The sequence below is a fragment of the Chinchilla lanigera genome, unplaced genomic scaffold (genome assembly GCF_000276665.1).
Source record: "Chinchilla lanigera isolate Chin_1 unplaced genomic scaffold, ChiLan1.0 scaffold00013, whole genome shotgun sequence".
NCBI classification, from domain to species: domain Eukaryota; kingdom Metazoa; phylum Chordata; class Mammalia; order Rodentia; family Chinchillidae; genus Chinchilla; species Chinchilla lanigera.
Genome location: NW_004955414.1, coordinates 5,829,075 through 5,856,604, shown reverse-complemented (window position 1 = coordinate 5,856,604; position 27,530 = coordinate 5,829,075). Strand labels below are relative to the sequence as shown.

The 27,530-nt window shown below is 34.6% G+C and overlaps 1 protein-coding gene across 1 annotated transcript in view; it reads left to right on the top strand.

Annotated features, from left to right (window-relative positions):
- Tmem135 (transmembrane protein 135) overlaps nucleotides 1–27,530 on the top strand; it is a 206,311-nt gene that overhangs the window by 160,345 nt on the left and 18,436 nt on the right. The window contains exons 7-8 of the mRNA XM_005379732.2: nucleotides 21,918–21,959; nucleotides 26,186–26,332. Coding sequence (XP_005379789.1) covers nucleotides 21,918–21,959; nucleotides 26,186–26,332 — 189 coding nt within the window. The remainder of the gene's footprint in view (nucleotides 1–21,917; nucleotides 21,960–26,185; nucleotides 26,333–27,530) is intronic.

Below are 27,530 nucleotides of genomic sequence, written 5' to 3'. Positions count from 1 at the left end.
TTGTAAAAGGTGGTGTGTCTGTTAATGTTTTCCTCCTTTTATTTTTAAAATAAAATAAATAAAAATAAATAAATAAATTGTGTATAGGATCTTATCAAGAGAAGCCCCAGATAATCTGTAAGAATTCAGTTCAAATAAGAGCCGTGCCCCACCATGCTGTGGCACCATAGGTGCGGGAGCTGCTGTGCAGACCCTTTGGGGCTTGATGAAGTTTTTGTGGGCAATGCGCTGTAAAACTTTGGTCTTAAAGGTAGTTGCGAAATACACAGTAATGAAGCATGGCAAGTGAAGGTGCTCTTTAGGTGTGGGGAGAGGTGCCTGCGGCGGATGGTGACACTGGGTAGGTACGTGGAGCACCGGCTAAGACACCTGTATAAGCAGCATTTAGGGTTCCAGTGCTGGTGAGCCTGCCCTTGGTTAGCATGGAATATAGCATACGTGAAACCTGCCGTTGGTTAGCATATAAAATGTACATTAAACAGAATTGTGACTGAACCGAAAGTAAAGATGATAATGAAATTCTAATTATTAAGTTTTCTTAATGATATATTGAACATCTGGATTTTATGTAATCAGAGAAAAGTATGGATAACGTAAATGCTGAAGTGCCATCCTTTAAGAAATTTATAGAGGAAATATATGTGCATGCAAAATAGACAAATGCAAGGGTTAATGAGATGTTTGCTTTATAAAGCAATCATTAATTTTTATGTTGTAACTTTAAAGTTGTCAAGTTTATTACATGTACATGGGCAGTTTCCTGCATTGCATGCTCTTCACTGTTGGTAGTATCGAAATGGAGGAGAAAAGAAATTTTCTTTTTATAGCAAGAATAATTTAAAGAGAGCAATATCCTTCCTCCTCCTTTATTGTCCTTTAAACCTTATTTTCTTAAAATGTTTGTTTTTCCCTATTATTAGAATTTTACTTATTTGGACTTAATTAAATATATTCAGTTATAATAGTATACTATATGCCTTCAGACCTGAACTAAAATTTATCTTCCTTAATGTAGCACACCTATTTCTCCACCTATTTTTACTCAAATAAATTTTTAGAGTCATACAGTGGCCATGCTATTTTTATAATTACTAAATTACTGCAGAAACTACCGTGTTACTTAGAAAACTCTAAGATAAAATTTTGTCAGACGATAGAATAACAGCATATTAATTGTATAGGAATAACAGTGTGTGTGGTACTCAGCAACTGCTGTTCTAAGAATCGAATTACATAGGAGTTGAGTGAGCATATGAGTCCATATGTCCTGTATGGAAAGTAGCCAATTGCTGCTAAAACATTTCCTTACAACGTCCACTAACTTCCACAGAGAAAGTGTTTCCCACTTAGGTCAGCTCTTTTGGAAGGAAGAAATTTAGAGCTAGAACAAATAACATTTAATGCTCACTTTATAAGCCAGTAGTGAGAAATCTCACCAGAAGCCAAGAGTTTTAGCCCTAAACATCTGGTCGTGATGAACTTGGAATCTTTATGCTCTGATGATCTGTCTTTGTTATGACTTAAGAACATTTTCTGGCCAGCTCATTAAGCAGGTATGGCAGAAAATCCTGAGGTGGATGAAGTTGCTGTCATCCATGAGGAGTGTGGGACTTCTTCCTCCGGGAAGAAAAGCATTCTTTGAGTTTTTGGAGAGAGCCCTTGTGCTGTTACTGCACGTGATGCAGTGTGTGCTCCTCAGTGTGTTCTCTTTTCTCCTTCCTTTCCCCCAGGAGTCTGTTCCTTTTTATTTGAGTACTACTGTAGAACAGATTTTAATGTGGGTTTGATGATACCTGGAAAATAGTTTACATTCATTCTTAATAAAATTTTCAAGTACTCTCTGAAAGACATTTACTGTTGTCACCTGCCATTTTGGAATACTTTGGTATAATATTTTAAGAAAATGAAACACACTCAGTTTGAAAGTAGTTTTTTAAGTGGTGTGGATAGTATGCCAGATTATCTCTGAGATAAAAGAGGAGCTCTGGTATTTCATTTCAACCCTTAGGGCCTAACTCATTACTAAACGCCACACAGAAATATCAGTGATCATCACAGGCATTGAGACAATTTATTTCTAATTGGCCATCTTCCTGGTTTACTTAGAATATTCTTTGAGATACTGAGAAAGCCGTTTAAGATCTCTTTCCATGGACTTAATGAGTAGTGGTATCCTGAACTATCTACTAAAAATACAGTCACATAACTGAAAGATTTTATTAGAAACCTTTCTGTTTTGAACAAAGATTAAATATTTTTCATGACTCAGAGTAATAAAATGAAATATTTATTTTGAGGATAAGCCAATTTAGATATTATTGGACATAATACAGACCACCCAGGCCTGAAACCTACTGTTTATAGTTAAGGATCTTAAATCTACATATGTTTTTGATGAGTCAGAGCTATCTTTGTTCCAACTAGAAAGCTTGTGTCTGCAAGGAGTAATAATTTCACCCTCCATACCCTTTCCCCCACCCTTGGTTGTTAAAAATCTGTCAAGTAGGTTATTTTATACCCAGAGAGGAAAGGCTCCTTTGGACCTCAGTAATAATAACACTGCAAAGTTACATCTATCAAAGACTGATGTTTAATATTGTTGGAAAACACTATACTTATATTTCTCTTAAATCATTTTTATGTGCGTGTGCTCACATCAGCTGTATTCTATCATATATATATGTATATATATATATTTCAGCCAAATATATAGGGCAATAATTTCTAGGTCATAAAATTTAAACTGGATAAGGAGGCTAATGAAAAGAAAGCACTGATACAGGGGAATAAATATGAAATTGAGGAATTGGAATAACTATATATATTATATATGGTTTTACTGTAAATAAAAAGCTTCATTTGAAACTTCGTTTTCTTGTACCTTGTTATTAAATTACAGAATTCTTCAATGATTGGTTTTAGGCACTCTAGTAGGGTCTCTATATTTGCATTGTAAACAACTTACCCCCTGATCAGATCTTTAACTTTTATATTGTTGTGACTGTTAAATTTAATTGTCAACTTGATTGACTTGGGAACTACCTAAGGAATTAGTAAAGCATATTTCTGGGCATTTCTGAGGCGTGAGTTTGGGATCTATATTTGTCCCTGGCCTCTTCCTCTCTTCCGCTGCTCAGGTTCTTGGCTTCCTGCCAAGCTCTTCAGCTTCAGTGTCCCTGCTTTGGAGCCAGCCAAGTATCATGGACTGAACTCCTTGAAACTGTAAGCCAAATAAACCCATTTCCCTTTTAAAAATCGTGGGTATCAAGGTATTTGATCTGAGTAACAGGAAAGCTGATCAGTATGCTTACATGAGGGGAAAGAAGGAGAAAATGGTACAGAACAGCAGCTATGAATTTCAACTTTCTATTAGAAGTTTGTATCTGTTAGTTCCTATGATTGTTAGTAAAGTGGGAGCCAAGGTCTTTACTGAAACTAAAGGATGGAGTTAATGGCCTAAACACAGTTTATAGGATTTGAAATACTTGTTAGGCACAGATCAGAGCAAAATGATAGGATTACTGACTACATTTGTGTGCATTTGACTATGATGATCATATTTTGTTGTATAGTTTTCCTTAGCAGCATACATTTGCTTCATTAAAGGAACTGAGAAAGTGGTAGTTTTATCCAGAATTAGAGTTATTCCAGATGGAGGCTATGTGAGAATTCAGTGGAAGAAGAGTGTAGGGTAATATTTTCTAGATCATGGAATTTAGACCAGATAAGGAGAATAGTGAAGAAGAAAGCATTGATATATGGGAAAAAATATGAAATTGATGCATTGGAAATCTCTTAGGAGGTCAAAGAACCTTCAGAGTAGGAGTAGTTCAGCAAGAAAATTAGAAGTAAAATTAGGTGAATGAACTGCTTGAGTAAATTATTCAAGAGCAGATAAAATGATGAAATTGTGGGAGTAACTGGGGAACTGGAGTGCTAAAGTAAATTGGAGCTACTTATTGGAAATGAGAAGTTCAGAGAACGGCCTGGTCACACTCGTACATGTCAGAGTCCCTTAGAACAATGGAAGGTTTGAGGATTAATAAGAAAAATGAGAGTTACATTCCAAAGCCTTTCATAAATAAGGAAAATTGACAGAGATTTCTAGATAGCACAGTGGTGAGGAGGCAGAGGTCTGAGTCAGTTGATCAGGGTCGTTATAAAAGTATTAGAAATAACTATGGAAGTAGAAATAGGGAGTAAAGAAGAACACAATCAGCAAGCAAATAGCTTCACATGAGATGATTCAAATATGTCATCGTTAGTGTCTTTAGAAGACAGCTACTTTTCCCTGGATGCACAGAGGTGAAGAACTTTCTCAGATGGGATTGAGAATATAGACCAAAGTACAAAAGATAATACCTATGCAGTTATCGCTATTTGTTTCTTTAAAAATCAATTAAAACAGTATATCCCCATATCCTTGTTGGTGTTCATTTGTTTAATGTTTAGAATGGAAGCTACAAATTACGTGTGGGTTTTAGTCATCTTAGAAACAACAGAATGAGGTTGAATACTAGTATGGGTAAGAGAAACAGAACCATGGGGAAAATCAGTGCAAATTTGCAAATCAGATGAAGCATTTGCTGCATAAATACCATAGAATTCTATTTATAAGAGTGATAGGTTGATTATGTACTTGATTTTTTGAGACAAGATCTCACTATGTAATTCAGGCTGGCCTTGGACTCACTTTATAACCCAGCCTGGCCTTGGACATGCAGCGATCCTCTTGCCTCAGTCTCCTGAGTGCTAGGATTATAGGCATGCTCCACCACGCTGCACTTGATTGTGGATATCTTGAAATGAAGTTTCCATAAATATCTCACACTAGTGAAAGAAACTGGTTCAAAGTTTTATATTGAGTTAGTAGTCCTATAATCATACTTCTAAATTGTTGGGGTAGTATTTGTATAAAGCTGCTTTCTCTTTAATGATTTATATGTTTTACTAAGTGGTAAAATTAGAATTGATCTTTATGAAATAGTGTTTTCTTATAAAATATTACTCTTTAGTAATATTTTATCAACATTTCTAGTAAATTTCTTCTTATTAAGGAGATATATTTGGTTATATCACATTCCAGGGTTGGATCCTGTATATACAAAGTCTGCCACAAAAATGTATACACAATTCAGGAAAAGAAAAACTTGAATAAATATTTTAGCAATAAATTTAGTGAAACATCATGAGACTAATACAAGTTACCTTTGTCCTTTACAATTACAAGAGGTGCTCAAAGTGGTGGCCATTAGCTTCCAGATACCTCTTAGTGCAGTGAACCACTACCTCGATAACCTTAGTCGTTGAGTTTCTGCATGTGTGTTTTCAATTTCTTTTCAAAGGGCCGGCAGTGTAGTGGCTTTTCTGTGAATATATGACATGTTCTAGGGTTCCCCACCTGAGGGTAATACCATCTACTGAAGCAATATCATGCTATTGTTCTTTTCCTGAAAGTGTGTATGCATTTTTTTTTTATGGACTGTGTATGGTAGCAATTTCTTCAAGTCCACTGAAATATAGATATGTAATGAAAGCTCTCAATTATTTTAGGATATGTTAGTAGTAATCTTGATAACTAATATATTACACCTACAGTATGTAACACACTTTAAATATTTTCATTGTTAATCTTCAAAACAACTCTGTGATGTAGATACCACTGCTAATTTTTTTTCTTGAAACAGGTTTTCTGAGTTGCATGGGTGGGTCTCAAACTCTTGGGCTCAGGCTGTTTTCTTGCCTCATCCTCTCAGGCCACTGAGACCATGGGGATATACCGTCAGTCCCGACATTACCACTCCATTTTTATAGATGAGTAAACTGGGGTATGGAGAGGATTTACTAACTTGTCTGATGCTCCATAGCAGGAAAATGGCAGAGCCAGGACTTTGATCTGTCTAGTTCCAGATTCTATGCTCTTAATTATTCTGCTGTAGTACATATGTGATTTCAAGAAGAATATATCCACCCAGAACTTGAGAGGTTGAAGCAGGAGGATCCCTGTAAGTTCAAGGCCAGCCCAGGCTATGTAGTGAGTTCAAGGCCAGCCTGAACTACGTAGAAAGACCCTGTTTCAACCCCCCCTTATATATATATATATATAATAAAAATTAAAAGTTTTGTTTTCCTTCATTTGATTTCTTATTCTTTCAAACTATGGATTACTTAGCATGGGCTCAGTGCTAACAACTGAGAAATTCAAAATGTAGTGATTTGAACAAAAGAGAGCTTTAGTAATTATGTAAAAGACGTTGGAGGTGGGATTCCAAGGCCAGTAAGGTGAATATCACTATCATTATACCCTAACCGTCTCCCTGTTCTACCAGTCTTGTGAATCAGTCTCCTTCTTATTGTGAACTAAGATGACCACTGGGATTGTAGGTGTCATGTCTGTCTTACAGATGCGAGGAAGGTAAATGAGAAAAAGAAACGAATGAGCCCTCTTGTCTACATTGGTTTCCTTTAAGCAAAGTCCTGTGCAGCACTTCCTTTTGCCTGTCATGTTTTGGACCTAGTCACAGGGCCGTACTCTCTGGAAGTTCTCTTCTATTCTGTATAGTAGCGTGCCTGACCAGAAGTTGAGTTTTTCTTCCTTAAGTAGGAATGGAGAATGCCTATAAGGGTACTTATCTAGCTGCTAGTATTTCTATGAAATACCATCTTTGGTGTCTGTGTCTTTTGAGATGAGGGTTTTAACACTGATTTATATTAGTACATTTTGAACTTAGAATTTAAATAATTGACACATGTGAAGACCAAAATTGAGAACCATTAAAATGGGATATATATGTTAAATAGTGAGGGTAATTCAAAATTTAAATTAAAGAGGGAAGAGATCGTATTTGCTGTAGCTATACTTGCTTCAGAGTTTTAAAGTAAAAACTTGAGTTAAGTGATGAGTCGAGGTATACTTTCACATAAAATGTGTCTCAGTATCAAAACCAGTAGTGCTTTGTGGACTTCTACTTTCTGTATGGGAACGGGATGGATCTCTTTGTTTCATTTATTTATGTATACACAGAATGATTAATAAATTGAGAAGGTCCTAAATGAGCAATTAGGATGTTGCTTTGTAATTATTCCTCTCTTACAGAAGATAAACATTTTAGCCTAACCTCTTCTAAAGCGTGAAAGACATATATCCTTTCTCATAGTTGTGGGTTTTGTTTTATAGAAAAAGAAAAACAAATGTGTTGGAGGAAAAACAGTTCAGTGGAAATGTATTTTTGCCCACTGAAAATAGTAGTAGCCTTAAAATACTTAACCTTATTTTTTGTTTTATTCGTAACCTAGATTTCGTGATTATTTTTAGTGTATATCAGAACTTTTTATTTAAAGTAGGAAATTTTATGCCTGATACACATTTCAAAAATGAACCCATAAAACAAAATTTTATGTTCAGTATTATTCTTTCCCTATCAGACTGTGGGCTTTGAAGTACAGGATAGCTAAGTCTAGTTTTCTTTCAGGGAAGATTAAGCACCTTCTCTTTTTAAAAGCTGGTCTAATTACGAATATTGGCATCATTATATGTTCTGTGTCTGCCAACTATTACATTTTAGATGCCTTAAGTTTCCAAAAAATTATCTAAGAATTTGAGCCAGAATGAGGCAACCTTTTTAAAAAAAAAATCTTTAGGAGTATATTAGGAACAAAGTTTTTATCTTAAGTGGCATGGGTATTGAATGGATGCTCATGGATTAACAAAGAGTTTCATTCTATCTCCTTTTTGCTATTGTATTTTTTGTCTCGTTTTACAGTTAGTAAACCCAGTTTACTAGTGTTGTTAACGTTCTTTATTTGTTTGATTTGGTTTGTTGCTTGTAGAAACCTGATTAAAGCTTTTGGGAGTAGATTTCAATGTGAAGTGATTTGTGTATTTAGCTGGATTCTAGCTGTCAGAGGGTTTCCTCCAAGAACCCTAGGTTTCAGGTAGCATCTGTAATCAAAGAGCAGTTCTGTTTAAGAAGCTTATCCTGGTGTTTCTTAGCAGTGTAAATTCTTTGTTTTTCTAAGCTAATAATTATATATTTTCATGATTTATGCAATAATTTTTTTGTACAGATATGATTATAGATTCCAAGATTTGCTTTTAAAAATGACTAGTTTTAAGGAATTTTTTTTATTTTAAAGAGAGAAAAACAAAAACAAAATAACAACAAAGACGAAAAACAATATAAAAACAATACAAATGATACAGAATTTCAAAATAAGATGATAGGAAATTAACGATGGTTGTTATATTACATATGTGTTTAAAAGTTACTTATACTTTTAAAATACCAGTTAGCCAAATAGTAGCCTTTTGTAGGTTGTCTGTAAGAAAAGTCCTACATTTTGTAGGTTGTCTGTAAGAAAAGCCCTGCAGCAAAAGAATGTTTCGTTAGTTCTTTTAATTTAGAGTGTGTAACCTCTATTAATGTGAGAAACAGACTCCTGTTCATCCTTTATGATTTGCCATATTTACTTTTAGCACAGCAAGTAAGGAAGGCTTTCGTTAGTTGTCTTGCTACTCCAGAGCACTAGGTGTTCCTTAGAGTATTCAGATAACTGATCTTAACATGTCACTTCCAGGAGATACTGGCCTTTTATTATAGTGACCAGAAAGTAAGCAGTTTCGTATACAGTTTTGACTTACGGTACTTGTCAGCCTTTTCCTATTTAAGTTTTATTACTTGCTCAGTGTCATAATTTTAAAAAGATAATATGAAAGAACATTTTTTAGTAAGGTATTACCCATCGTTATCCTTAGGTTGCAGATTTCTATTTATTCTCTCTGACAAGTTTTTATTTCCTTAAAGAATAAAACTGTTTTCCTTAGATTTAAATCATGTATACTTGAAGGAATATCTGTAAAAATCCTATTTCTCTCATGTGAACTCTCAGTTATAAAATATATTTTTTAAAATTTGCTATGTCAAGTTACCTATCAGTTTACTATTGGGAAGATCATTGTGATTGCTTCCTTTTTAACTATAATGCTTAGGGAAAAAAAGCCCCTTGGAAAATTATTCCCGCCCCCCCAAGGTGTCTAATCATAGTTTTATTGGGTTTAGGAGCCATTCAGTTTGATTAATAACCAGCGGCCCAGAGTGATCATGTAGTTACATGAACTTTTTTTGAATTTCTATGGTGTTTTCATGGTTCCAATGTCAGTGAAAAGAAGAAAGATGTATCATACATTCTGTTAGCATCCTATTAACTTGAATTTTTAGAAAGTCACTTGACATTTGCAGGCTGTAGTTACTTTTGTGATTACCTATAACTGTGTTGTTGAGTATGGTAGCCTCTAGCCACATGTGACCATTGAGACTTGAAATGTGGCTAGTAAAAATTTAGAGTGCTGTTATTATAAATAACATACCAGATTTTGAATATTTAATATATGAAAACAATGTAACATTCTTTCATATCGATTATTTACTGACATAATATCTTAGCTAGATTTGATTAAGTAAAATATAGTATTAAAATTAATTTTACATTTTTACTTTAAAAAATATGGCTAGAAGAAAATATTAAATTACCTAGGTAGCCTGCATTATATTTCCTTTGTAAAACAGTGTTCTAGAAGATACAACGTGGTCTCTATGGACCTTCTAGTCCCAAGGTTGTAATGGTTCTAATTGATACTCTGATTGATTCTGGAACTGCCACTTTATTTTTGATTGTTGTAATATTAAAATTTCTAATTAGAGTTTTTTTTTCAGCCACTTATTTTGGAACATAGAGCTCTTGGAAAATAATTTGTCTCAGCACATGAAACAACTGCTTTTGGTATGAAAAAAAATTTAGCCTTTAAGCTTTTCTTTATGCCTGTTCGATCTTTCCACCTGGTATAAACACTGTGTTGCCTTTCCTCATCCTTTTTAAAGAACTCAGACTTACTAACTTTACTTCAGAGATTTCATGTATTCCATCTAAAGCTTTTGTCCTCTTAATAGTTTGATTTCTATCTTCATTAGCACTAGAATGGTAAAGTAGAAAGTAGTGTTTAGAGCTGGCACATGCAGGTTGTAGGTTCCTCTCTTACAAGTTGAGCAGTTTTGAGCAAGATACTTTCTTGCTAGGCTTCCTCTTTGTATCTGCAAAATGGGTATCGTGAGGATTAACTAAAACACCACACAGATGCTGATGTCATCGACCCACCGTCTTACTCAGAACTCTTTATGATCTTCTTCCCAGCAATATTTGAGTACTCTGCTTCCCTTGTATCTTTTATTCCTTACTGTTTGTCTTATAATTTCAGGTAATTGTTCTCCTTCACCCATTGATATTCTTGAGTTTTTCTCTCTTTGGCTCTTCTAATGATTGGGGTTATGAAGAAAAAATGGGTTATGGTTTTATAAACCCATTGTAAGTTGAAAATATCATTAAGTTGAAAGTGCATTTAATACATCTAATCTATGGAACATCACTGGTTATCAACACAGTACACTGCGCAGTATCTTTTTCTCTCCTGACTGATAGCTGTAGCTCGCTACTACTACTAAGTATTAAAAGCTAGTGTTACACCACCTATCATAGTCTAGAAAGAGGTTAAAATTTTAAACTTGAGTTATGGTTTATGATGTATATGTATTGTTTTTATACCATCATAAAGCTGAAAACTCTTAAACTGAAGCATTGTAAGTTACGGATTTTCTCTCTCAAGATCAAAATCATCGCTTGGATCTTGCACCTAATTTTTAAACAATTGAGACAATCGATTCACAGAATAGTTCAAAACACCAAGAGGAGAGACAGAATACTACAAATTGCAGGAAATGAGACCCAAGGGGAAGGAAAAGAGGAACTTAACATATGTTGAATACCTGCCATGTTCTAGCCATTGCTCTTGAGAGATTATTTATATATTACCTCATTTTATTTTATACTCACTGCAATCTTTTAATATTTTATTTCATAGAGAAGGAAATTGAGTAACAGCCATATTAGTAACATGCTCTTAGTTTATTTGAACCCTTCCTTATTGTTTATCTCCCCCGTTGTTCTGTCAGCAGTCACCATTGTTTACTTTGGACATTTGAGTTCTGTGCTAGTTATGCAGATAGAGTTAATCTCAAGTGTTCCAGCAAAAGTAAATAAAGCTGGAGTGTTTTTAAACATGGATACCACAGATGAGATTTTTGAAGTATATTCAGTGCTGCTTTAGGAAACAGATTTTCACACCAGTCTTTAGAGTGGCTTGATGAGGTAATTCAGGAAGCCTTTCCAACCTAGAAGTGTCAGCAGAAATCTCAGGTCTGAAAGCTGCTGAGCAGTGAAAGTGAAACCTTTCCCAATGTCTGGTTCTCTTTCCCATGTTCCCTCAGGACCCAGTTTTCACTATTTTTCCAGCTATTCCCTTTTCCCCTTGGAAAGATAAAGTGATAGTTATGAATTTGTGAATTGTGCCATTACTTTAAGGACTAAATTAAGACTTAAGTGAAATATCCACATAAGTGTGTCTTATAACAATGTCTGTCCACCTCCTTCAAAGACTTTCCCAGTGTCTATACACTTGTGCTTTTTAGCATGTACGTATCTTTCTTAGGTCTTCCCAGAGCATTTCTACTTCTGACATTTTTAGAAAGGCCCAAATGTGCTAAGTATCTTCTTATGATTTAAAGACTTACAGCAAAAATTCTGCACTAACCTAAATATAGAATCAGAAGTAACTGATATCTTGAAAAATAAATACCATATTTTGAATTATATATGCTATAAGGCTAGAGAAGGCATTTATTATACATTGATTTATAAGGAAACTAGCTTCTGAAGAACTCATATTTTTAAATTGATTAACCTTTATTTGACCTTCTTTACTTTCTTGGCATTTTTCTTTTTATTTACATAAATGAATATTACAGCAACGTCTCCATGTTCAGGCACCTACATTTTTTTCCATTAAAAGCAATGAAGTTTTACTTTTACATTGGGTAATTTTATTTGAAAGAATTAAAAGAATCGTTTCTACCAGGATAATTTTCTTTGCTCTGCTGTATGGTCATCCTTTGTGTTTACACTTGACTCCTTTTTATCTTTCTTGAATCTAGTCCCTGAAACTGAGATCCCTTCCTCTTTTTCCTGTAGAACTGACAAGCAGAATAAACAATGGCATGAAGTCAGAAGTAAATTCCTATATTTAAGTACTCGCAACCATTACAGCTTCTTGAGGCCAAAACCTGCCTGTCAGGCCTTTGGCTGTTGGGCGAACCATACGTTCTAGGCAAGGGTGCTTGACCAGCTTTAAGGGTGTTGAGTTTTGTTAAACCATTGCCAAAAATACATATAAAAAAAGTCACTCTGTGTGTTAAATTGTTGTCTGGCAGGATACTGAAAACCTAAAATATAGCCCACACATGCAAATTTTTTTGGAAAACAAAGTACATTTTTTCACCAAGTTAAAGTTTCAGAATAGGGAAAGCCAGGCTAGTCTGACTGTTTTAGGAGGCCCACGTATGCTACATACCTTCTTAGGATTTAGAAGACTTATGGCAAAGTTTTCTTCCAAATTTCCCCTACTGCCAAACTTCCCAGGGATCCCTAGTCGTGTAGCACTGAAAAGTGGATTATTTTCTACATTTTAAAATAATAATACTGTTTTTGACTCAGCACCATTTTAATTTACATATGCAAATGAATAAATACATTTACAAAGACTGGCCATTATGTAGGATAGTATTGGAGAAGGCCATTAAGGTATAAATAGAACTACTTACATTTTTGTAATGATGTATGCAATATGCTCTTGATATCTGCTGTATGTAATTTTCACATATAGAAACATTATAATTTTAAATAGAAGAGCTACCTTGCAGGTAGAATATAATTTTTAATATTTGGCTGTTGAGTTCTTTCATTTGCTTTAAAAGTTCCTTACTTTAGGTAGAATGATAACTACTCTTGGCAGCCTTCCTGCCTGATACATAGTTAACTATTAGTAAATATTTGTGAATATTTAACTGTGTGGTTGAGTGAATAAATGCAGAAATGTGAACGGTGCCCCATCTTGTAAAGTCTCCTCTCCTTTGCTGGATTACAAGTCCTAGGGGTGGGTGTCAGTAGCATTCCCATTCCCTCTTTTTGGATTATGATCACTGTAATATTTTGTCCAGGATATGTGAAATATTCCCTGAAAGATTGGAGACCTCTGTTTATAATGTGCATACTTACATCTAAGTGTAAATTCATACCAAATTATAAATATAAAGAATTAATGGAACTTTATATTAAGGATAATTCTTGGGAGTTCTTACTGGGCATTGAGGTGGTTGATTGGAAAATAAATTTTTTTAGAAACTGAAAATCAAAATGTAAACTCTAGAATTGTTAAATAAGAATCCAACAAACTTGGCACATTGGTCCCTTTAAGACTATCCATGCCCTTTGTCCCCTTCAATGCAAACTTAGGAATATAATTACTATAAAATGCAAGGTTTTTTGTTTGGTTTTTAGTTACTACACAGGTAACATTTCTTTCATTATACAAGTACTAAATGATTTATGTGCTGTGCACTGTATAAAGCATTTAAGTTATGTAAACAAACAATGTGGAATTTCTAAAAGCTTCAGTAATTAGTAAAGAATGAAGTTCAGAATATGTACATACATTTATTTGTATGCATATTATAAAATATTATTTAATATATTGCAGACAAGCCTATTTCTAAAGCCAGTGTCAGGAAGACATTAATAACATGATACTAAAAGTGAAAGATTGAAGTTAATGTGAAGAAGACTGATGATAGTATTGTAAGTGGAAAAGGGAATTGTGCTTTGAATTTCCTTAAATGTTATAAACGAATACAATTGACTTCCAACAATTATGTGCGTTGGGCTATATGTCAGACTGTGTTATTGTTCAAAGTATCGGCTGCCCCTCCTTTGGAAAGCATTACACTTCTTTCCCCTGTTGACATCATGCCTGGAGTTATGACTTGCTATGACTAAAGAAATACGAGAGGAAGTGATTTATGTTTACTCATGAGCAAAAGCTTTGAATCAGAGCATAGTATCGTATATTCCCTTTTTTTGCCTCCTGCTCTGAAAATTAGCAGCAGTTCTAGATACATACTTCTTTATCCCATCCTAAGGCACAAAATAAAGATTGCGTATAGTTGAGCCAACCCAACCCTTGTTTGAAAAATGGCATGGACAAGAAATATACATTTGTTGTTAAAAGCCATTGAGATGTTGTTACTATAGCATGACCAAGACCAGTGGTTCTCAAGCTTTAACATTCATCAGAACGACATGGAGATTTTGTACAAGCATAGATTGCACCGCTTGTTGGGCCACACTCTTAGAGTTTATGAATTTGGTAGGTCTGGGGAAAGAACCATGGCTTTGTTTTTCTAATGTAAAAAATAGCTATTGTGAAGGGGAAGTGGGAAAGGAAAGCCAGCATGGAGTTTTGAGTAAAGTACACTTTTACTCAAATCATATTTAGGTAGAGAACATGGGAAAATGAGGAACATTGGTCCCTTTAAGACTATCCATGCCCTTTGTCCCCTTCAAAGTCTGCATAATAAAAGCTGAAAGATCGTTTTTCTCTATTTTCTGACCTGTGCTTTCCATGTCTGCTTTCTTCATTCACTTCTGTGGAGTGGTTTCTTTTACACAGCCCAAGATACCTTTACATCTCTGTAATATTTCTTCTTTGCAAGTTGAGACTTGAGCAGGTACACAGATGATGGGGATAGTTTACTACTGTGTTAGGGTATCGAGGGACCAAACCGCTTTGAACAGATCATTAACCTCCTTGGGCCGTAGTTTCTTAATCTGTGAAATGTAGTCTCTGAGATTTAGTTTCAGTATTCCATTTTTTAATACTGTTCTCTTGGCCAGCAGGATTTCAGTGTGTTGACACTCTCGGTTTCTATTATATTGTATATAACACCAATGACATTCATCATCTCTGTGAGGAAGTAGGCTGGAGTGTTTGACATGAGTGCTTTTCTTTTGGATCAGAAGACTTCATGAGTCCTCACTTAAGCAGGAAGTAGTAGTTCCCAAAAGCTTCCAAAATGTTTTTGTTCAGTTACTCAGAGGTACATATTTTCCTTATTTTAGATCTGAACTTTGGTATAAAATAAGCAACAGTTTGTGAAAAATTATAGCCTAATCTTGTACCATCAAATGTCTACTCATTTTGTTCAGCTTGAAAATTAATTGCCATATTATTTTAATGACATAGATACCAATATGCCTTTAAAAATAAATTAATACTGATTAAAAGATTCTGCTTAATTGAAAACATTTCTTTTTATCTTTTTCACAACCATTATAGAAGAGGAAAATCATGAAAATACTTGCCAGTCTTGAGGTCTTTAAAAAATAGATTGGTTTAGTATCATGGCTATAATTTTGTTTAGTGTAAATAGCTTTTCTTCCTAGCAATGCCATGGCTTTAAAACACTTGCTAAATTTTTCTTTGGATTTACATGAAATGCCATTTTGATCTTACTTGGTTGTTGCCTATGGTTTTTCAAGTCTAAACACATGCCATTAGCTGGGGAACTGGAAATCAGCCTTTCACTTTAGGCCCAGTGAAATCACATTCTGCTCCTTTTGTATTTTAAAGTTTGACTAGTATTCCTTTTACTTGCTCATGTTGAGAGGGAAATTTATCCCAGTTAACATTTTTTTAAAGAAACAATCGGAATTGATTCTCTAGCAGTTGGTTCTCTGGCAATTGAAGGCAGCTTGGAGCATGACCTTTCTACTTTGAATTTTAAATCAAAAATAGTTCCACCTTTCCAAGTTTAAAGAGACACATGAGTCTAGTGGGGTTGTTACTGTAAGTCTGAGTCCAAATGTTTCCAACTTATATATGGGACACACCAGAAAAAAGTGCACAATCATCATCTGGGGACTTACAGTCACACAGGATTACCCATAACTGCTGCCTGCTTCAGTAACTTCTTTTGGGTTCTTGAGGACAGTGCCAATAGCTAGTGTTCCATTCTATATGAGATGAATACAGTATAAAATATTTATAAGAATAAAGAATATGTTTAATACACTGGGAAAATTCACTGTATAGTAGAATCCTATTGAAAATATTTGAAGACATAAGTATTCATGAAACAGAGTAATCTTCCTGCATTTAATTTGTTGACATTCCAACCTCAGTTTCTTGTGCAGTTTCTCACAGTAGGAACATTATATTGTTCTTCTCATGTAAAGTGCCATATGCAGGCTGAGGTAGAGTGTCTTAGCCTATTTTATCATTCAAACAATAGTAAGAGAAAAAAACCTGTTGTGTGTTATGTAAGCCATGTAATGTATTTTAATCATATTCAACAAGTTTTGAATAGTAAATTACAATAATTCTGTAAACTTTTGCAGGAACAAGTCCCATGTACAGTATTGTAAAATTATAAACAGGTGTAATAATCCTAGTAGCATTCACTAATTCCAAAATACATCGAGTTATTTGTGTTTGTTTTTGTCGTTTTTAATCTTGTTGGTGAGATCTTTTACATGCTTTTGACATTATAAGAGATTTAGAAGAACTCATTCTATTTTTCCTTTAAATAGTAAAATTTCGAAATTAGAAGTCATTAAATTAGCCATCTGCTAATTGTGGTCTCTCCTCTCTCTTCCAGTGTTTTCCTTCCCCTCCCCTCCTTTCTCCCTTCCCCCTTTCCCTTTGCTCCCCGTCCTTCCAGTCCCCCATGATGGGAATCAAACCAGGTTCTCAAGCGTACTGGGCAAGTGTTGTACCACTGATCTGCATCCCCAGCCCAGTGTCTTTATTAATAAACGAAGTTGAGCCATAAAGTTAAGTGATTTTCCTCACTGTGGAGATAGAAATTCTGACATGTGTCTACATTCTTGCTTACATCGATTCTTTCCACTATACCACGACCATGCATTGTCTCTGAAGAAATGTTTTAAAGACTTTATAAAGTATTTTTTTTTTTACATCCAATGTATTTATCAAATGAATGGAAGCTGAGTAGAAAACAAACTTATTTTAGAAAGAATAAAAGTAGTTTCTTTTCATTGTTTTCAGCTCATTTGAGAAGATACAATAATGCATCACCTTACATCATCAAGTTTTATGTTGATTTCAGACAGGGTGCCCCTAAACATTTTTAATAGTATGATGATAGGGTATAGGAACAGAGACATCACCCACCATTGAAAATCTAATATCCTAATATTTACTTGAAGAAATGATTTTATTACAATCAGTAAAATTTGTGAGTCTCTAGAAATGTATTTTTAGCAGAAAACTTTCAAGATGTTTAGTGCAGAAATCACGTAGGACTGCAAATTCTTTCAAAAACAATATTGTAGCGACATCTGCTGGTATCATATTGTAATAAAATGAATGCGCTTCATGGAAGTACAGCACTGTAGTATCATGGAAATTAATCACAGGAGAAAAAGTCTTAGGGGCAGAATTGTTTCTTTTACTTACGGTTTACACTTCGAACTCAAAATTTGACAATTGACTGAGAGTATTGTTCTGATATTGATGGTGTTAATTTTTTTTGTGATTTACTGTCCTTAGTATGTAATTCCAATCTGAATTTCTGCAATTATTTGTGTATTGAATTGATTGAATCGATTGGTTGATGTAATGCTTCATGTCCCTTTTCCTCCCCCCCCCGCTCTATTATATATTATGCTTTAGCTTATCACTAATCTTACAAAGTAAAGGTTCAGTATATATGGATTAAGTTATGGTAGTTATTTTACATCACATGTATAGACTAAATAGAGAAGTCGGTGTATGCATGAGTTACATATGTTGTCTTTACACTTGAAAATAAAAATAACACTTAGAGACTACATTGACTAGGCATAATTATTTTTGTTTTTCTTCTAAGAGATATTTTTGCATTAAAGGTTATGGAGGAATAAAATATATTAAGTCCTTGTATAATTCCTTTATCTACACTTCTTTCTTACATATGACTGTATCTCGTCTCGAGTACTACATGTAAATGAATCAGGTCTCTTCAGTGACTCCTGATTTTTGTAACCAGACACTTGCTTCCTTCACTTTTCCATTTAATTAACTGAAGTACATTTCAAATGTAACACGTGTAAAAGAAACCTTTGATTCTGTCCTTGAAACTACTCATCCAATAGTATCCTCACTTTTAGTAAGTGATCATTTTATCTTCCTATTTTCTCCAAGAAAACATATTTCAATAGTTTGTGGTCACTAATAACTAATAATCTTCTTTACCCCACATTTGTTCTGTCAAGAAATTCTGCCAGCTCTACTTTTGAATGCATTCCAATTTTTAATACTGTCTTCCACCTCATACCACAGTTATCTTTCCCATTCTTACTACACTCCTTCACTCTAAATTTGCTCTCCTGTAGTTTACATTCAGTCCAGAAGCCAAAATGGTTCTGTTAGAAGTTATGACAGGTCATGTCACTCCTTTGCTGAGAACATTCCCAAATCCTCTTAATGCCTAAAGGAATCTTTGCGCATTGCAGACCATTTGCTCCTCACCCATGTTACTGTGATGACCTGGCTGCATTTCTTACACCTACTTCTCTGCCCCAGTTACATAATCCACTTGCTGTTTTCCTGACTCTCGTTATGGGCTTTGTATTTGGTGTTAATACTTCAAACTAAAATGCCTTCCTTCAGTTCATCAAGGTTTCTGATGAGATTACCGACTTTTACCTGTTAGAGAAGCTCTTCTTGACCATAAAATAAGAAATCTTGATTCCATCACATTTTTTTCCATTCAGTTTTTTTACATTGGCAAGTTTCATGCTATGACTTAGTCTTATCTTACTCTCCCATTTCTAGAATGTCACCTGTATGAAAGCAGGGACGCTCTGTTGTTCAGTGTTAGCATCCTTAGAACTTAAAACCAGCACTTACACATGGTAACACTTAGTAATAATAATTGAGTCGGTGAGCATTAATACTTAAATGAAGAATGTGATTTGATTTATATTGTGGTAACAAATTCTATAGAAAAATGAGGTACCTTTCGGTGGGGTTTGTTTACATCTTTATATTTATATCATCTTTTCTACATTTTTCACAGATTACAGTAGTGTTTCATATTAGTATAATGTTCAGACAATACTCTTAATATGAAAATGTAGGACAGTATTACTGTTTTAAAGATTCTTCTTATGGGAATAATTACTTTTTTGTTCTTTTGACATAGACATCTGACCCTCAATTACATTAACAAACCTTATACACATGAATGGAAAGAAGAATAGCCCTTTAGAATCCGTGTTAAGACTTTATCAATACGCAGTGCTTCCCACAGGGTTCTACTGAAAGGAGTAAGCTTCAATCATAATGAAACTGCAGACTCATTTGTGTATGCCCCTTTTATACTTGAAAGCTGTTTTTTGATGTTTGGTCTGCAATTAAATTTACTGTTCAGTGTGACAAATATGCTATGTTGAGGAGACAAAGTTGGCAGAATCTTTTATCTATTCAGCATTACACAGAGATAAATGGGGGAATTTTTAACAATGAGATATCAAAGGCAAAATTTGTTCTCAAATGTACATAATCTTTTAATTAATCTACTGTTTTCCTTTTTCCTGTCAGTAGACACCTGGCCTGTGCTCTCTCACCACTCCACCCATCTAGGATTTTCTTTCTTTCTTTTTTTTTTAAATTTACTTTTCTGGTGGTACTGTGGATTTAACCCAGTGCCTTCCCATTGAGCTACATCCCTAGTCCTTTATATTGTTTTAATTTTGGGGAAAATTATATATATATATATATATGTATATATATATATATATATACTCACAGATAGCTAAGATAATTGTACTGCTAATTTGTATTGGTTTATTGAAAGGAACAATTAATGCCTAATTGATCAATTTTGCATGCCTATATCTGGTAATCTGAGCAACTACTTTGAAGATAACAATATACAGTATAACAACCATTGTTAATTTCCTTTCATCTTGTTTTGAAATTCTGTATTTTTATTTTTTTATTTTTTACTAAGAATAAAAAGAAAAAAAATAATTTTGTAACAGACTGTTGCAGAGTCCCTAAGTCACCAGGTGGGCTGGAACTTGCCTAGCTGTACTACTTCTGGGTTTTATATTACTGTGAAATATTTTATTCAGATTAGAAAAACATAAACTTAAGAATTTTAATGTTATAATTTCCACATAGACATCTTTTAGCTTGACTTAGGAATTGTTTTGCCTTTACTTTCATTCTGTATAGAAAAGATAATTTAAAAAAAGATAATTATGTAATATATTACTTCAATTCAGTGGTTATATTTCTCTGTTAACATGACCACAAAGGACACTATGTCCTTAGTGAAATGAATCCTTAAGTTGTTTAAACATTTCTGTGTACGTGGATTAATTTTTTTCTGAGATTCTATGTTATATCCTATGTGTATTTATATATTATATACAGAGATTTCTTTTGTGAGTTTCCTTTATGATATTTCATAAAAAAGACATATACAGAAGGAGTTGTATTCAATTATATTTGAAGTTGTACTATTTCTTCAAGAATATCCAAGGTCTTAATATTAACATTCAAGGGATGATCAAAAGATATGGTGAATATTTAAATTTTTAAAAACTTATTACAATGAAAGACACACTGCCAAGAGCAGTGGGATAAGTGTGTTTGAAGTGAGGGGAGTTTTTTTAGGGGAACTAATAGCAGTGCATCTTTGACCATAATAAATTTTTAAATTTAAATATTTACCATATTTTATCATCCCAGATTGATCATACATTTATGGCAGTTTCCATCAAATAAAAAAACATAACGGTGTGTCCTTATCTACCTATTCACCGGTTCTGGCTCTGTGAGCTTTTGGCTCTTCCTCCAAGTCAAAATGACCATAAAAAGTGAATGTTTTGCATCAGCTCAGGCACCCGAGCAGCCATGACAGTGCAACTAAAGACACTCATGAAAGGGGATCTCCAGAGCTACTTCAGAAAGTGGCAAGAAACAGGCTAAGTGTTTTTGAAGCAAGGAACTATCTTGAGGAGGATTAATGGCAATGTCTTTTATAATAATTTCTACAAAATATAAAACTTCACCACATGTTTTGAGCATATAAGCATTATTGTACCATCAGTCTTTACAGATTTTGTTAAGGGATTTTGATGATAAATCTCACAGGCCCTTTACTTAAGGTGATCAGATCTTTAGACTTTTGCAAATCTGTAGAATTTTTGGTTTTTCTTAATTAAAAAAAATGAGGATGGGTAGGAAAAAAGCATGACTTTTAAAGTCAGATCAACTGTTTTTGCTCCCACCCTAAATTCTGACTGCTATTAATATTGTGACCTCTTGCAATGTTTGAACCTCTGTGCAGATATGAGATAGAGAAAATTCTACTCAGAGAGATGTGATGTAAATCGTAAGCACTCACAGTACTAAGTGGAATTCTCTCCTTGTGCTCTGTCCCTACCCTGACGCTGTTCTCTATGCTGTTATTTGTTCTGATTGGACTAAATCAGAAGGTAAAATGGTTGCACTGAATTTGAAGCTTTTCTGAGCCTGCCAGTTTCATGGTGCTCTACATTTATTGAATTAAGAGAGAAACGGAGACCTCAAATAGACCTATATATAATACCTAGAAAGTATATATAGCTTCTGTAAACATAAAAATCACTCCCTAAGGTATTGGGCAGAATGAAGAATTCTTTGCTCCCAGCCCTCATTTTAGGTCCAGTTGGAGCAATTAGAAGAGCTGAGAACTGAGCGCTAAGTTATGTTAGTACGACACAGCAAAGCATTACATTAACAGTTTTGTGTAAGATGAGCTGCTCCATTGCTTGTTGCTTATTTGACCACTTGTAATACTTAGATCATTACACTAAGAGTTTCACCTTTTAGAATACCATTCTTAGAAAAAAAATTGGTACCTACAAATTTACTACTTTATATCTCAAAACATTATTTTATGACTGAATTTTTGTTTCAGGTGCAAAGATGGTTTGAAGGGATTTACATTTTCGGCACTTAGGTAAGTATCATTTTATTTATCTTTATGTTGAGTGAGAATTTATGAGTTAACTTTTAAAAGTATTTGTAATTATAATATTTGTTGACTAAATTTTTAAGCTAATAGCAATTTTTAAAGTCATAACAATAATTCTAAGCCTTTATGGATACTTCATGGAAAGAGTAATTTATTAGATTATTTTCCCTTAAAAATTAGTCAGCTTCTACTTTTTGGGCCTATTGTGTGCTTTATGTTGTAAATTGCCAGTAAAGAAACACAAGAACTCATTATATTAATAGGAGCTTGAAAGACAAAGCTGAACATGAGCAATTACCAAAAAATTAAGGACTTAAGTGTGTGGCACCAAATTATGAGTAGGACAGATTCTGTCAAACACACATTAGATCTTGAGTGTAGCTGGAGTCTTTTCTTTACCTCATAGTCCATTGCTTAGCACATACGGTAGATGCTTAGTGCAGCTTATTCACATGATATTTACTACAAGTATTAGAGGGAAAAGTTAGGCTGAGTCTCGGGATTTGGCAAAGTTTTGTGTGATTGTCCCATAAAATTATGTTGAGGGTCAAATGAACTAGTAAATGAAAATATTTGAACAGTGCTTGGCAAGTTATAAGTAAAAATGTCATCCATTATTGTTGCTATGAATCTTACATGCTTTAAGCTACATTTGAAGGATAATTTTAGCTAAGTACAAATAAAGAGGAAAAGCGCTCCGGGTGGCAGTGAGTAATATTAGCAAAAGAATGAAAATTGTAAACATGAAATGGGACACAGGACTGAGAAAATCTACTGAAATAGTAAGGAAATGTTACAGTGAGGAATATAAGGTATTTTTGGTAGGTACACTCGGATCAGATTCTGGAAAGGGGTGGTGTGTGGAGAAGACAGAGTTAGATCTGATAAGGTGGGCAATAGGGAGCCACTAAGGAATTTTGAGCAGCTTGTAGACAGTTTTTCAGAATGATTCATCTAGCCATAGTATTTGGACACAGAAAAAGATGGAACTTCAAGGTAGAAAAACAGAATAATAAGGGCTGGGATTTGGGTGACTGGGAGGATTAAAGTGGAAAAGACAAACCTGAAACTCGAAAGGAAATGGTAACCTCGTGCCTGGTGTGTTCAGCCCTTCTTTTCCCCTCTACCTCTCAGTCCTAGAACAATGTTGAAAGCCTAAGAACTTACGAGGAATTCCCACTAACAGAGTCAGATGACATGCAAGGAAATTGGGCTTGGAGGGAAAAAGAATGAATTCATTATATGATTAAAAATATTTTTGCTTGTGGAAACTTACGGTAACAAAACCTTTCTAAGTCATAATCCACAATTGCTTTACCTTGCGGTTTTCACTAAAAGCTCATACACTTACTAGAAAATAACTTTATTGCTGTTGTTTTTAAAGCCTCTGTTTTAACTGACAGTTGATAAAAAACAAAAAGGTGATTTTCCTGAAATGAAAACTTTAAGAAACTGCAACAACTCAAAGTTTTTTCAGGCATATTTTTATGCATCTTATTCAAACCCACTTGTAGTAAGGGGCTGGTTTGGACTGTTTGCCCTTAAAAATTTTCCCTATACATTATTATAGAGAAATGTTATGGGAAATGTTTATTCATGCTAATATTCTTGTTGTCAAAGAAAATTAAGTACTGTGAAGTGTCACTTACTCATATTGTATATCTCCTTTCACTAAACAGATGTGATCTCATTTCAGGGTTCTTGCACTGGAAATTGATTCTCAAAGATATGAAATTCATACTCAGAAGAATAGTGCCAAAAGCCAAGTGTACTGTCAAATTTCATTCTAGTACTGTCATTCTAGTACTGTCAAATTTCATTCTTGAAAAGTAATGTGGCTCATTGTATGCTGTTTTTGTAGGCTTCCAAAAAGTATTATCTTGTATGACTTTCTAACTCTACATCTTTTGATTTTTGGCTATCCTGATTTTTATTGCACACATGTGCTATAAATTTATGCCATGTAAAAACTACAACATTTAGTATTAATTACAAAAGGGAGGGGTTACAAAAATACTTGTAGCTAAATTTAATTCTGCTTTCTGGCAATATCAAACTTTGATAAACAAAAGATATAAAATGTCTGGTACACAGGACAGCCCTGAGCATTCCTAAACTTGAATGAATACAGTCACATGAAGGAAGTCTTCCTCTTATGCAGATCCTAATTACTCTATCATGAAAACACATTGTTCCATCTGAGGAAAATTATCCTTTAATCACAAAGTATGAGTATTCGCAAAGTACCCAAGTTATATTTTAAGCACTAAACATTTGCAAGATAATATGTGGACAGCAAACATAACTTTCATTTACTGTTTATTTGGAATACTTTTACTTTTTACCCCAGAACTTGTGCATTAAGAATACATTGGTGAATGAGTCAGATACAGTCACTGTCTTTTGAACTCATGGTTTAGTAAGGAAGACAGTATCAATTATGCTGAGCATTACAAAAGAGAAGTATAGGTTATTTCAGCAACATATGTCAGGCAGACCTAACTTACTGTCTGTCCCCAAGTTGTGGAGAGAAATAAAGAGAGGAGGAAGCAGGAAGATTGCACAGAATTATCTATAGGATAAAAAAGCCCAAATGCTGTGCGAGAATAGAAATTAAGTGCTGTACAGTTAACAAATTATTTTTTTCTATAAGGAGGATGGACAGAAGAGGGTGAGAGGAAGCATTTCTGATCAATTTCAAAAGGCAGGTAAGATGTTAGCATAGATGCAGGGAAGAATGATCCGGATAAGAAGAGGAGTACTGAGGCATTGGTTATTTTTGGAGTATGGCCAGTAGTTCAGTTAACTGTAATGTATAATAGCCCACATAGTACTCTTTCCCAGATACTGTTTTAAACTTGAAGTTTATAGTTAATTCAGTAGGCCCTAAGCCAGTGCAGTTGGTTGAGTAAAAAAGTAGGAAATGCTGATCTATATTTCAAGAAGCTTCCTCTGAAAGTTGTACCTCGGATGATCTGGCTTTTATCTGCCAGATCTGATAAAAATCATGGGAACAGATAGGAAGCGTCCAGGACAGAATCATGGGAGAGAAGCCAGTGCAGTATTTGAGGGCCTGCTGATCCTGGATTTACCGCAGTTTAAGGCACAGTTGGAAGTGTACGGAGTTCGTTGATTAAGGGGCCAGGGTTTGGAGTCAGATGGTTCTGTGTTCAAATAACTATTAACCGTTTATTGCCTGAGGGCAAGATACCTATTCATAGTAAATTTCATAGGACTTATGATACTTACAGTGTTTCTAAGAGAACTAAATAATATTTGTAAAAGGTTCCACTGGCACTGTGCCTGTTGCGCAGTAAGTACTCAGAAAATGCTACTACATTCGTTCATTCATCCATTCAGTATATATTAGTTAAATATTTACTGTATGTCAGATGCCAAGCTAGTCTCTCAATCCCCAGATTTCAGTGGAAGGTACAGACTGCTAATATGGTGCTTGCCATCCTGGGGGTTCATTGGCTGTGAGAATAAAAAAACAGATCCAGATAAGAAGAGGAGTACTGAGGCATTGGTTTTTTTGGAGTATGGTCAAATCTGGATCACTTATCTTGCCTTGAGATAGGAACAGCTTACCCCAAAAGTGACCGCTAATCTGAGATGGCCAGCGCTGGCCAGAGGAGCAGCAATGTGAGCACTGTGCAAGATGTGAGAGCGTTACATTTTTCTGGATAGTTTTACCCTTGTGTGGTGGTGAAAGCCTGTAATCCCGGCACTCTGAGAGGCTCATACAATTTCTAGTTCAGTTTGGCCAAGTTAGTGACTTACTGAGATCCTGTCTCAACAAAATATTTGTAAAAAAAGGACTGGAGCTGTAGCCTGTACAAAGGCCCAGGCTTCAGTCCCCCAGGCTATAAAAGCAGAAACAAGCAAAACTCCCAAAACAGCAAGGACAGCAAAACAGTAGCACAGATCTTAAACTCTATGCACACCCATGGAGAAGAAGCACATCCTTTTGGGCTTGCAGGGACCAAGGTTTCACAGATAACATCAGGTGACACATCCTTTGCACACTCGTTATGATTTAATAAGCTGCATATTTTACCAAGTTTGTTCAAACAGGATGGGTTGCAGTTGTTGATAATTGTGGCTTTTTCTTTCTCTTTTCTAAATGCTCAAATTTTCGTATTTCATTTGTCCACAGTTCCTAGTTTTTAATGATGAAAAATGCCTTATAGTTTCCTTCTTTTCCTTAGGTTCATTGTAGGGAAGGAAGAAATTCCCACGCATTCTTATTCTCCAGAGGCAGCATATGCAAAGGTGGAACACAGGAGGGAAGAGCATGAAGAAAAACCGAGAAGAATGAATGTAATCGCTCTGGTTAGGAAATTCGTGGACTCAATGTGAGTTCTTTCTCTTAATATCCTAGCACACAGTGGCAATGTGTTATATGATATCTGTACCCTGTTAGTATGCTTTCTTTCTAGGCAACAATGTTACATTCTTTTCTTTCACCAGAAAGTGTGTAAAGTGTTGTAAAAAAAGCAAATGATGGCCAGGGAATGTTTTATTCCTGCTCAGAGGATGGTAAACCGTCATGTGCCTTTTAAGTACATCTGCATGAAATTGAAATGCTCTTTTAGTTCAAACTAAGCAGGAACTTCAAGAAACAGATTACCATTTGCCGAGATTCAAGAAGATACAGAAATAATAAGGAACAAACCTCAAGTAAAGACATTTTGTAAGAATGAAAATTTTTAGGATTCTTAGACTGAGATAAGAAATTTTTTATGTTATTCAGAAGACAAATCTTTATGTTTCATACATTTGTTTAATTTCCAATATGGACATTTAGTAAATTTAAGGGTTTGAAATTTAGAACATCAGTGAGTGAAGGTGGTTGTGGTAATGATTATTTTAGAGAGGACAGAGTGTAAGCAATCTTAAAAGTGAAGGATCATTGATGAGGAGATAAAGCCCTTTAAGAAATCAGAAAACCTGTCTTAGACTCTTATTTTGCCTCTTCCAGATTTGTGACTTTAAGTAATTTGACCACTGTGCATCTCAGAGCCCTTATCTGTTAACTGAGGTTAATAATCTCTATTACAATTGTTTAAGCCTTAGACGAAAGAACATATAAAACCACCTAGGAATAATGTATAAACACTGAGTGAGCGCTTAAATTTTTACTGAATTTAGAGATTGTTTCCCTGATTTTATATTGCGCTCAGAATGCAGGAGTGAAGAAAGGAGTGATGGATGACAGGGATAATTATGTTCAAAATAGTTACGAGTAACCTTAGTGGAGAAAAATGAGAAAGGGTTCCGATTACTGGGAATCATTTCAACTAAAATCAGAGGAGAGTGTAAATTATGTGGTAAATGATGCCTTGGGTGTCAGGAACGATAGAGTCATGACAGAACTTGTCAGGGTAGTCTCAGTGGGCCCACCAGGGTAAAACTTGATGCAGAATAATGCAGAAGCAAAGCAATATAAGAGGCAAACTGTCCAGGACTTGGGAGCTCATTTTTAATAGGTGACAAAGGAGAGATTAAATGACACTAGTAAATGACTATCAGAGTTTAATAATTTATGTATAA